The 12,817-nt window shown below is 40.9% G+C and overlaps 1 protein-coding gene across 5 annotated transcripts in view; it reads left to right on the top strand.

Moving 5' to 3' along the window:
• The window catches only part of SLC12A8 (solute carrier family 12 member 8), a 69,088-nt gene that overhangs the window by 42,440 nt on the left and 13,831 nt on the right, over positions 1 to 12,817 (top strand). For all 5 annotated transcript variants that reach the window (XR_014006500.1, XM_081188572.1, XM_081188573.1 and 2 more), the window contains exons 7-8: positions 5,435 to 5,522; positions 6,364 to 6,451. Coding sequence is in view for 4 of the 5 variants with exons in the window: in XM_081188572.1 (XP_081044698.1) it covers positions 5,435 to 5,522; positions 6,364 to 6,451 (176 nt within the window). In the remaining variant the exon portion in view is untranslated. The remainder of the gene's footprint in view (positions 1 to 5,434; positions 5,523 to 6,363; positions 6,452 to 12,817) is intronic.

The following is a 12,817-nucleotide window of genomic DNA, read 5'->3' as shown; positions in this document are numbered from 1 at the left end:
TCTTGGTGGGAACAACACATTTTTTTCACATCCCTCCATTGTGAGAACTGTCCATTGACTCTTGCTCTGTGCTTCTTGTTCTTTAACCTTTACTGATTTCCCAAGAGGATCCACATGGTGGCTAGGATTGCTCAGTAGCCTTTCATGAAAGTCTGTTGGCTTACCTAAATAGAGACCATGTTTATTTTACAAAATTTCCTAAAATTAGAGATAGAGATAGATAATGATGGGGAGAGGCAGAGAGAAACCCCATACGTAATGCCGAAGCATAGTTGCTTTGCATCCAACACAGGCATGTATAGAAGGAGGAATATTTATGAGTGCTGCAATAAAAATTACCCTCAGTGTTGTTAAATGGTTCTTCACTCTTCCTAATTCTTGGCAGCTAGGAAAGAAGCCAAACCTAACAGATATAATTTATTTCAAAAGTATGGGTGAATTATTACTTCATTCGTACTAGTAAAACCAGTAGCTATGCTAAATGCTCTCCCTGAGTGCAATTTTTGTGTGTTAAGAATGTCATTAATTTGGTTGCTACCGAACAGCTTCCTCTTTATTCTTCTAGTATGTTTTATAGCATTTAGCTTCTCACAATGGTCATGTGTCAGTGACATGTGTAAATTAACGTCCCGTTCCTCTAGCTAGCTGTGTTCAAATAATGCTTGCAGGAACTTGGCCTGAAGAAGAACCCCTCTTGAGCATTTGGAACCTGACATTGCCACAAACTGCAGACAACTAGATAAGCAGCAACTCAAAAATAATGTAGGAGTATGAGCTACAGACTCAGAAAACAGTTTCATCTAGTAAGGGGAGAGGAATATGTAGAGAGAAGCCCATGAAGAGGACCAAAAGTGAAAGATAGAAAAAATTGTGAAAGTATACTTAATCCTAAACCTTTTTAAAAGTGTCAGTCCCCCTGAAACAAAGTTTAGGACTAGTTTGTCGTGAGAGTAAAACGTGAGAACCTTCATATTGCCATCAGTGAAATCATCAAGTGATAATGATAATATGAACACCCATGCAATTAATGGGTATCTGGTCCCACTTAATGGTTGATTCTGTGGCACTGGTGAAGCCACATGGGTATGATCATGTGGGAGGCCAATGTGGAAACCATGTAAGAGCAGGATATAAGCACAATAAAGAATGAGCTGGAATTAAAGCGACTCAGAGCAAGAGAAACACAGGTATCTAGAGAGAACCATAGGAGGAATTGGATAGTTTCTCAGGCACCAGAACAAATTTTAATTCTGAAGCCACAACATACTATTATTATTATTAGCGTTAGTAGTAGTAATATTCAAGGGGCCTAACAGTAATCAGATGACATTGTGATGTAAGTCTCAAGACTTTCTATTGTTTTTTTCTACAACAAACACGGCTTGCGCTCTAAAATGTATTATTGCAACACCATCATTCACTTACTCCACATTAAGACTGTTTACCCCATAACAAACATGGCAGACAGTCAGTTGGTATTTCCGTAGTCTGAACATTCTGTAGGAGTCCTACATTCCAGAGAATTTCCAGAGAATTTTGTTTTTTTGGCATTGGTCTAAATAGCCAAAGATGAAAATGAAGCTGTGTGGATGCCTGAACTCCCCTCTCAAGAAAGCCTTAAACATCTGACCCACCAACCCAAACCTAGACCACCAGCCAAGTATTGTGGCCTGTGATGAGCTTGACAAATGCTCTTGTTTTATATTCCCAGACAAACATTAGAAGAAGTTTTATGAAGTCCTTGTTGGGCTGTATAGAATGAGGGGCACTTTTCACTTGGAGGCTAGTACTACAGTTATTCTTTAAGATCCTGCTATGTAGAGCTAGCACATAAGATGTGATGAAGGATACTACCACCAGTCTCTCTTCTTTCAGTGTTCTCTGGGACCCTGATTGTCCGCTAGTCAAGGTTTTTGCTTCTTTCTAAAATCTGTGTAAACCAGGCCTAAAGAACCTGCAGTCCTCCAATATGATGTTGGATTGCAGCTCCCATCACCCCTGACTATTAGCTATACTGGCTGCATGATTGAAGTTGGAGTTCAACAACACTTGGAGGGCCACAGGTTCCCCGCAGGGCCACAGGTGTAAACCATTCTAGATCTGACAAACTGTTTGCAAACTTTTTACTTGCAAGCCAAATGTTTTTCACTCAGATCTCCCTACATTTTTATTTAAACTCCTATCCTCTCTTGTGTTTGACATAGACTGCCCATTTATTGATCTTGGCCCCTGTCTATAATATAGTGTCATAACAAAACATTTGGTTAAATGCAAATTGTGGTGGATCATCTTACTGGCAGATCCCTGTGGGCGGTACTGAATATAGTGTGTAGATTTAAGGAATCATGCTCTTAATTTACCAGTGAGCGTGGTTTAGCAGTACTGGAGTTTGCCAGTGGCTGGTTTTATGCCTGGATGCACCTGTTAAGCTGAGAATAAATGTAAGGAATTGCTTTGACATTCTGAAATGGCAGAAAGCCACATGAGCAATATTTTCAGAAAGGCCATTGCTTTCTATGAAAAAAAGATGAGGTTCTGACTAATCTAAGCCCATTCTTCAACTTAAGCTGTGATTCCAAGTGTGGGAGGAAGCTGGAAACAGAAGGTGGTTTAACTACCTCATCCAGCAAAGGGAGACTATGTCCTTCCTTCAGTTCCCACCCCCAATTTGTAGCCTTACCAATATTGGAGTTCCAGCATTGTTAAGGGAAAGGCTGCAGAAGTTCTAATGGTGGTAGAGAAAGGATTTCTGACTTCAGATATCCCTGTCAATGGTTAAAGCTCTTTCCCTTTTTTTCTGCCCTTGGGGAGAGAGAGATCGTGTGCTCCCTATAGCCCCTGGGGCAGGGACCAGGGACCTTAGGATTGCAGAACTAATAACTTGAACAGCCTGGCAGAGGCAACTGCAGCTCTAGCTACACAGATGGAGCAGTCTTGCTCCTACTTCAGCCTGCCAGAACCAAAGGTCATAGTTGGGTCTCACGGTAACATAGACTTCTGCAACTAAGTCATTATCTGGCTCCAGTGTAGTTAAATCAGACTAACGTGTCGTTTCTAGAGACTGCTTGGACAGAGAATAATAACCATACGGTAATGAATTGAAGGTTGTGGATTAAATTTCATTCTCAGTGTCTTTGGATTTTTTGTTTATCATGCTCCACTGATGTAAGTAACAGTAATATTACTTTATTTTATAGCCACACGGCCAATAATGTCATGCAGCTCTGCTCCTTTCTTTGTAATAGATATTTAAAGCATTTCAGATGAAGCTACTGGCTTTCTTCCCGAACATTTTGTAATGCAATAGTAAAGAAGTGGCTCTGTCATCCAAGCAATTAAACTGTTGCATGAGTTGCATGAGAAGTTGTGGGTGTGGGAGATGTTGATTTTACTGAATTAGTTCAGAAAGACTGCAACAACAACCACAGATAGTTTAAAAATACTGAGAGGGAAAGCCATTCCAGATGTAGGCAGACAGGATTTTTTTTTTTACCATACACGCATGTGTGTGTGTGTGTGTGTGTGTGTGTACATAAATGTATTAAACAGTTTGCTCATTTGGGCTGAAATATGTACTTGCAGAGTAATCCTAAGCATGTTTACTCTGAAGTGAGTCTCCCTGGGTTCGATAGGATATGGTCTCTCCAGTAAGTGTTTTTAGAATTGCAGCCTTAGGCATTCCCAAATACGGCCCCTTTGAAATCCAAGCATAGCTGATACTAGAATAGGCTCTGTATGTTAATGCCAGGTCTGGGCATGGTAACGTATAGATAGCAAGAATGGACATTATGGTAGATTGCATAGAGGCACCCAACATTATTCTGGAAACTGCATTCTGTGTTAGCTGCACTTTTCTGGCAATTTTCAAGGATAATCCTAAGTAGAGTGTGCTACAGTGATCTAGGCAAAAGGTTGCTAGAGCATGCAAAACTGTACACGTTATCTTGGTTGAGGAACAAACATAGCTGGCAAATCAGCCAAAGCTGGAAGCAGGCACCTCTTTGTTTATGGCATTTATATACTGCGTAATCATCTCTAAGTTGTGTACATAAAAATAAACATTTCCCATACAACCTTAATAAACCAAGATGCTGTATGGACCCTGTAGCATTGGAGAGGACCTTGGGAGTCCTCCTCATCTTGCCGTCCCACAACAGGACCAGAGCCTAAACAGGATCACAGTCTCCATCCACTGGGAAACTCCCCAGAGTACTCAAGAATCAGTTTCCATTAGACCATCTGAATCGGTCCTCCATCCCAGCAGGGAGTGACTGCTGCTAAAAGTACAACCTTTAACAGGAAACTTATTTTACAGAATGGGACAATCTTAAAAGTATCAAGCAGCACCCAAACACCATTGGATTGGGGTGTCCTTTCTTGGGTTGGAACGAGGCAGAATCAAAACAAGCAGAGCAATCAAAGAATGTGTTGGTAGCAGAGAAAGATAGCATTTGAACTGAGACAAAAATGACAGATTGCTACTGTGTGAATGCAAAACTGAGGTAAGAATGAAAGGCCCAAGTCAGAGCAAAGAAGGTGATGATTATTGATACTGTAAACTGACTTTTAGCTTGCCCACACTTCCCTTGCCCTCCTCCTTTCCCAGGGAAAACTCGCTCTGAATCGGAACAAACAGCAACCTACTGAAAACCGATTGCTGTTTGCTCCAGTTGAGTCCTAAGGAGTGGTTTTCCCTGGGGAAAAGTAGTGGGACAAGAGGAAGTGCTGATAAGCCCTTTGTCTGAGCTGCTGTAAGCTGTAACATAGGAAAATGCTTTTTCGGTTCAGTTCTAGTGCCTTTTTACTTGGAAGAAAGATGTGTGTTGCAGGGTGCTGGGTAATCCTTTCCCCTGCGTGCTGAGTGTATGTATGTGACTGTTGTCCTATCAAATAGTTACCAATTGAACACTTTGCAATGAATTCATTAAGGAGAGCCCACCTATACCAAATTGGTAGAGGGTGGGTAACAGTAATCACAGACATAAAGGGCAAATGCTGGATCCCTTTGTCCTGAAGGCTCATGATCTAAACATTTTGTAACAAGAGTTATCTTGTGAATGTGTCAGAACCTGTAATATATTTGGAGTACACTACCCACATAATATGTGTGGCCTGTTTGAATGATTTGCAGAGTTGAATGTCAGCGGTCATTTGGAGAGGGGACTGCTTTCAAGTGATAGTTTTGAGATAAGCCCTTTTTTGTTTAAATCTCTGCTTTTTCTTCCCGTGCCATTGTCCAGTTTGGAACAAAGAACCTCTTTGTGGGCATGTAGTTTGTAGCTTGTTGCCACTGGATACCTGATGGCTTAATCACAAAGCTTGTATACATGGCCCTGATATCAGCATATGCACCGGTGATGTTTTTAAAAAGGCTACTGTCTTACAGCAATCTAACACAGTGTCCTCTTTATTTTCCCGTGTTCCCAAAACGCAGGTGTGATGGCTGGGTTCAATATGAGTGGTGATCTAAGGAAGCCTGCAACAGATATCCCTCTAGGATCCCTATCTGCTATAGGTGTTTCGTAAGTCCCTTGAAAACAAGGTGGTGGTGCTTATGAGGAAACCTCCTGGTAACTTTCTTTCTGTCATGTGTGATATAGATTATTGTAATATGAAAATAGATTTATTTATTACCTGACAAATCAAACCTAGGCAGGCAGTCAAAGAATCTTCCTGGGCAGCTTAGCAAAAAGAATAATGAATTAATGTTTGTCCCCCACCTTCTATTTCTGATTTAGAGGATATATAAGAATTTGTGGATGCTGAGATTCTTCTGAAATGGATATAAATCTTAAAAGAAAAGAGGGGGAAAGCCCCAACCTCTTCCTCTAGTTGGGGGGGGGGAATCCACAAGGAACATGAAACAAACAGGCTGAGTCTTTCTCTAACATCCACCACAGATCCCTAGATAAATTCCACAGCAAATGGATTTTTAGAAATAATTCTTAAATTAAAGGATCCCATTGGATTCGAATTTATAATAAATGAGATACACTGCTGCCTAAATAATGTTTCTCACTTTGGTTTACAGATAAATACTTTGATTTGTAACCAGAGATGGTGGCACAGTAGTTAAAGTACTTGACTATACTCCTATATGCTTTGTCTTACTGGGTAATATGACTGGTCAGATCTCACCTGTGTCTAGTTCTGGGCACCACTTGTGCAGCGACTCAGATGGGAATAGCAAGGAAGCAACTATTTTCAGAACGTAGAGCAAGGAAGATTACATGCTACTATCATTGATTATTTACTTAAGTGGATAATTTTATACTGCAGGGCAATAGATGCCTAACATAATTTAGAAAAATAATTGATGGTCCTCATATGCTTGACACTAATATTTCTTTTATTTCTTTGCAGGTGGTTTCTATACATAGTATTTGTTTTTTTGTTGGGAGCCACTTGTACCCGGGTATCACTGCGCTATGATTTTATGATGGCAGAAAAGGTAACTAACTGAGATTCTCTAGCTACATAAAACAGATGAATTTGAAAATGCATAATTGAAAACTTGCATATTTGAAAACAAGCTATGGGATTTCTGTGTCCTAGAGCTTGAGTCTGTTCAGACTAAAAGCCAAATCATAGTCTGGCACTATGTAGATGAGTGCTGGACTTGTGCACTCTGTCTTCCTTCCCCTGTGTGATCTGATTTGCCACCTCACTTCTTCACTTTAGTTTGCATTTGCACTGTCTAAACTAGGCTTACTATGGTTTACACAAGCCAAAGTCTACGTGGTTCAGGTGTACAGAAACTTATGTTTTAATTCTCAGTCAGAGGCAAGAGATTCTACCCTTGCTCCCTGAAGCAGAGCAACGTGTTACACATGTGATCAGTATATTACACAAATAGCAGCAGCAAGTATAGATCACAGGTGACCAAACTATATGAGCTATATGCTCCAGGAAGAGTTAGAGGAATGGGGACAGAGAAGGGACTTACGAGGTTTTTGGATTCCCCAAACTTCTCTTATTCGTTTCAAATGCCTGTAGTGATCATAATGTAGTATATTGAAATATATATAGTATATTATTTATCTTTATGCACCAAGCCTCATAGATATAACATAGATACAACTCTGCATACTGTACATCTGCAGATTTTTGTTTATTATGCAGATCAAAGTTTTATTTATTTACTTTTCAGCATTTGTATGGTACTCCTTGGGCAGCTTACAATAAATGGCCATATATACAACAAAAATGTGGGAACTGCTGCCTTAAAATTACACTTTGTAGCCCAGTATGAAGGTCTACTTCTTTTTGGAATATCCCACACAATTTACTGTGGAAAACTGATTTGGGCAGCTTACATTCTCTTACAGATCTCAGTATTACCTCTTAACAGAGGGATTGAACTAAGAGCCTTAAGAATTAAAGCAGGCCAATATTATCAAACGTTAAATATTCTATCTTGTTCAGTATCCCCTATTCCTTCACTGGAACCCCAGACCAAACTGAAATTGCTAAACAAAATTATAAAGGCTCCCTTTCAGAAAGTCAATCTTACACTTTCAGATTTAGCCCAGCATAACTGCAGTGAAAGTTAAGAGGATTATTAAATACTAGACATTCCATTGTGATATATATATGCCAATTTGTAGCTATGAAGTCTGATATAAAAGGTTTCCTTTTAATTCCCCATTCTAGCTTATTGTGATTGAAATTAGCACTTCATTGGTTTGAAAGTCCGGGGAGACATCTTGAGCTAAAAGGTTCCTGCATTGCAAGGACTAGATCAGGCCTAGGCAAACTTGGCCCTCCAAATGTTCTGGGACTACAACTCCTATCATCCCTGACCACTGGTCCTGCTAGCTAGGGATGATGGGAGTTGTAGTCCCAAAACATCTGGAGGGCTGAGTTTGCCTAGGCCTGGATTAGATGACCCTTGTGGTCTCTTCCTACTCTATGATTCTTTGCATCCTTAAGGATGCAGTTCAGCAATTTGCCCTTACATGTTCAAGAACAGTTTCTTAATACTTCCAGGGTATGGTCTGAGGACACATGATGTTGCCATCTTGTTGAAGCTCAGCAGATATGGGTCTGGACCAGCACCTGGATGGCAGGCTACATGTTGGCAGGTGTAGCCAGGCCCTCTGCAGCACTGAGCCTCTCTCCAAATGGCAGAGTTCATCAGAGCCCGATGGAAATCTCTGTTGCATCCTATCTCACACTTCCCAGTGTGTTTCAAGTCACTTTCCTTATCACAAAGGATAAGGAAAGCAGGTTTGGGAAGCAGGTTTGTTGCATAAGACCTCCCAACCAACTATAATTGCACAGCCTCCGTTTTCTGGCACATGATTGACTACCACCCCAAAATGGCAAAAGTCTGGAAGCACCTTCAAAGAGCTCTCTTTGCTGGTCACTTAGCTGTTCATTCATCATATTTTGTTGTGCAGTAAAAAAAGGGGGGGCTAGCAAGCTCAAACAATTTGCAACCCACCAAACTTAAAAACCCCAAACCCCTCCTGATTTTGCTGCCAGCGTGAGACTACAAAACCAGGGTTATTGAATAGGCATTCAATTGTAGCCTGCCTTTGGCTTTTGGTTCACAGGTTATTAACTATCACAGTCCATTTTAATCCTGCTGTTCCTCCAATGATCTCAAGACAACTCCTATTTTCTACCATGTTATCCTTACAACAACTTGTTAAGGGAGGTCAGGTTGAGAAATAGTGCCTGGTTCACTTTGACCCAGTAAGCTTCCTGGCTGAGCAGGGACCTGAGCCAAGATCTCTGTTATTCCTGTTGTGTAGGCAGGTATTAAACCTGTAGACATCAGACCAATCATGATGGAGCTCTCTTACTTGGTCTGCTAGAAAGTAATCCCCTGTTGTGAATGCAGTTCACACTGTGTTCTGGTCTAGCCAGCCTTGTTGTCATAATGTGTATTTAATGGGTCCAGCACAGTAGAGAAGGAGAACACTTGGCTGTTACCTTTAGCAAACAGAGAGAATGCAAGCCATATGGAAAACGCTAGTTTAAATTTTGCTTTTTTCGGAAAAGATACTGCTCAGCAAATTCTTTTGGAAAGAAAGCTTGAGCCCATCTCTATTCAACATGAAAACACAAGAATCAGGAGACAAGGGCTTTCTTTCTATTTTGAGCCATACAAGGTGCTGCTGATGTAATAAAAGGATTAAAATATGCTGACAGAATTGCTCTTTGCTGGTCTTGCGTGGCAAATGTAATTTGTGAAAAATAACGTGGTAGTATATTTGTCATTTATTCTTAAATTAACATTGTCATCAAATGCAATTTTGTTGAACTTAAGAGAGAAGGAAATAAAGCAAATGGGATATTAGAGGTGATCAAATTTGAATTAAGAATTCCTTGTGAAGAATTTGTCTTCATTGAATGGTGTGTGTGTGTGTACTTTTGAGCTTTTCAAAAGTACTTTTCAATGAAAAGACAACTTCCTTCCAAGTTGTGAATGGAATGTCAAGTAGCAATTTCAAATACAGACCTTTTGGGTAGCTGAAATTATATGCGAATCTTGATACAATCCACTATTGGTTTTCGAATACACAGGGAGATGACTTTTAAAAATGTATTATGATAGTAGGTAGCAATGCTATTTTCAAATCAGTTATTTATTTGTTCATTTTCCAATTGAAAAAGTATATTCATTGCCCCCTCCCCTCCCCTTTCCTCTGTTCTTTTTCTCCGTCAGCAACACAGTTTTGTATATGAAGAAAGAAGCTTAGTTTGGTTTTGTGTGGGCTTTATTGGTTTTGAAAGACTGCAGGAATTCTTTGATCTTCCTGGTCCTGCAGACTGCTTTCATAAGCAGAAACAAGCTGTGATCCTAAACACAGTTACTAGGAAGAAAGTCCCATTGAACATAGTGGGAAATACTTCTGAGCACAGTGGTACCTCGCAAGACGAATGCCTCGGAAGACGAAAAACTCGCAAGACGAAAGAGTTTTTCGTTTTTTGAGTTGCTTCGCAAGACGAATTTCCCTATGGGCTTGCTTCGCAAGACAAAAACGTCTTGCAAGTTTGTTTCCTTTTTCTTAAAACCGCTTGAAGAGGTGCAGTTGCGACTTGACCGTGCTTCGCAAGACGAAAAATTCGCAAGGCGAAAAAACTCGCAGAACGAATTAATTTCGTCTTGCGAGGCACCACTGTAAACGTGTAGGGGTTGTACTACTATGATATACCATATTTTCTTAGGTGATATATATACATAAAACTGAATGTTTTCTTAGGAAATTATATAATTATTATTAAATGCATGTCAGCTATAGAAGGCTTGTAGTTCAGTGGTGTGGTTCATTGGTAGAGCATCTGTTTTCCATGCAGAAGTTCCTGGTTCAATCCCCTGCGTCTCCAGGTAGGGCTGGAAGCGTCTGCTGTCTGAAACCCTGAAGAGCAGCTGTTAGTCATCCTTGACAGTACTGAGCTCGATGAACCAATGGACTGACTCCGGATAAGGTTGCTTCCTGTGCTCAGTCCGCATTTAGAAATTAGGGAATAAGAAGGGGAGCATGAAGTTAGCTATGTTGTCCCCAAATAACAGATGCTAATTGAGCACTAAGTGTTCTTCCCATGTAAGAAAACTGCCCTCTGAGATTGCTCGGTGCAATAGCAAAAAATAACAGTAGCACCTTAGAGACCAACTAAGTTTGTTATTGGTACGAGCTTTCGTGTGCGTGCACACTTCTTCAGATACAGTCATACCTCAGGTTACAGACGCTTCAGGTTGCGTTTTTTCAGGTTACGGACCCACCGAAACCCGGAAGTACCGGAACAGGTTACTTCTGGGTTTCGGTGGTTGTGAATGTGCAGAAGCGCCAAATCGCAACCCGTGCGTGCGCAGATGCGCCGCTGCGGGTTGCGGATATGTATCCCACACAGATCACGTTCGCAACCCAAGCGTCCACTATACACTGTTTCAGTGTATCTGAAGAAGTATGCATGCACACGAAAGCTCATACCAATAACAAACTTAGTTGGTCTCTAAGGTGCTACTGGAAGGATTGTTTAAATTTTGTTTCAACTACAGCAGACCAACACGGCTACCTACCTGTGACAAAAAATAACAGGTCAGTGTTCCCAATCCAGGCTCAGCACCCTTGGTTTGATGAATAGCTCTCCCTGCATGGCACCCTCCACCCTCCAGTGCCCCCTCAGCAACTTCAATCCTTGTTTCGTTCTAGCCACATGATCCAGAATTGGTGCAATTTATCCTGCGGATGCTTAGCAACTTCAGTGTTCCTCCCTCTCCTCATCTTCCCTTAGCAAACCCAGAAAAGGAGCAGAGTGTTTACTGATGAGGAGCAGAAACAATGGTAATAGTACCCAGATGTAGTAGTAGTCTTGGTAGTGTGTCTAGGCCTAATGACAGATGGGGTGCTGGTTACTTGCTGTTACGCACCTGGTGTGCTTTTACCTGGTCACATCTCATCTGACTCCTGAGCAAGCCTACTCTGTCCGCTGTTTTAATATATTTGCAGACCTTGCTTGTATCTAGTAATAATAATAATAATAATAATAATAATAATAATTTATTTATACCCCGCCCTCCCCAGCCAAGGCCGGGCTCAGGGCAGCTAACAAGCAATAATAAAAACAAGTTGAATGATTACAACTTAAAACAAAATTAAAATACAACATTAAAATATTGAAACATTAAAATATTAAAATGCCTCATTAAAATGCCTCATCACAGGAGGAGAAGGAAAAGAAAAAAGAAAGAGAGGGAGGAAATCAAATTGGTTCCAAGCCAAAGGCCAGGCGGAACAACTCTGTCTTACAGGCCCTGCGGAAAGAAATCAGATCCTGCAGGGCCCTGGTCTCATGAGGCAGAGCGTTCCACCAGGCCGGAGCCAGAGTTGAAAAGGCCCTGGCTCTGGTTGAAGTTAATCTAACTACCTTAGGGCCCGGGACCACTAGGGTGTTGCTATTTATGGCTCTCCGTGGGGCATACCGGGAGAGGCGGTTCCGTAGGTACGAGGGTCCTAGGTCCTAGTAGGGAATATGTAATGCAGAATGAGCTGAGGCCTCTAGTTGTTCTCTTGATAAGAAAAGAAACATGAGATACATGTGCTAGCTTTGTTTTGTTTCCTTTTGTTAGTATGCATGGGGGGAAAGTTAGTTGGATTACTAGATCAAATGGTGGAAAATGCAGTTTTTCTAACTGCAAACTGCTTAAAGCACTGGTGCTGCAGTCCTACACCCTGTTGGGAATAAGACCCAGTAAACTCAGTGGGAGTTACATCCAAGTAAACATGTGCAAGGTTGGGCTACAGAGTTGTTCTTTTCTAACATAGTTTGAGAAGAAAGTGACTTGCACATTTAAAACAGGAAAAGAAAAGGACCCAATCCACTCAGTGCTCAATCTTGCGCAACCCCCTTGATATTGCACCGGAGCCACCTTTTGAAGCATACATCCAAGATCAATCACTAAATCATTTAGAACGTGTTTCAGAAGAACACTTTGATTTATATGAAATATCTGATCTGGTTATATTCCATGTAAAAAATAAACATCTATAACATTGATTTTCTTCATTAGGCAGATAGATGGGATTGTTTTCCGGCTATCGGGAGGCTTTTAGCTTTCTGCGTCTTTTCCGGTTTGATTATCTGTCTACATAAGTGCACTCCCCTGAAATAAAAGTCTCTTCAGGCTTCCTTCCAGTATGTAAATGGAACTGAGAATCTGCTGCATTTCCTGTAAGCTGTGCAGGTTTCTTGCTGCTGCTTAAGTGGAGCTTTTTCTATGGGATTGCTTCACTCTGTTCATAGCTCATACTTGCTAGCTATGCAGGGCAAATTAAAGTGAGTTCTTTCATGTTAATTAGAGATG

The sequence above is a fragment of the Podarcis bocagei genome, assembly GCF_964188305.1.
Source record: "Podarcis bocagei genome assembly, chromosome: 1".
NCBI lineage: Eukaryota > Metazoa > Chordata > Lepidosauria > Squamata > Lacertidae > Podarcis > Podarcis bocagei.
The sequence above is the reverse complement of the archived record's forward strand: the minus strand, read 5'-3'. Positions and strand labels throughout refer to the sequence as shown.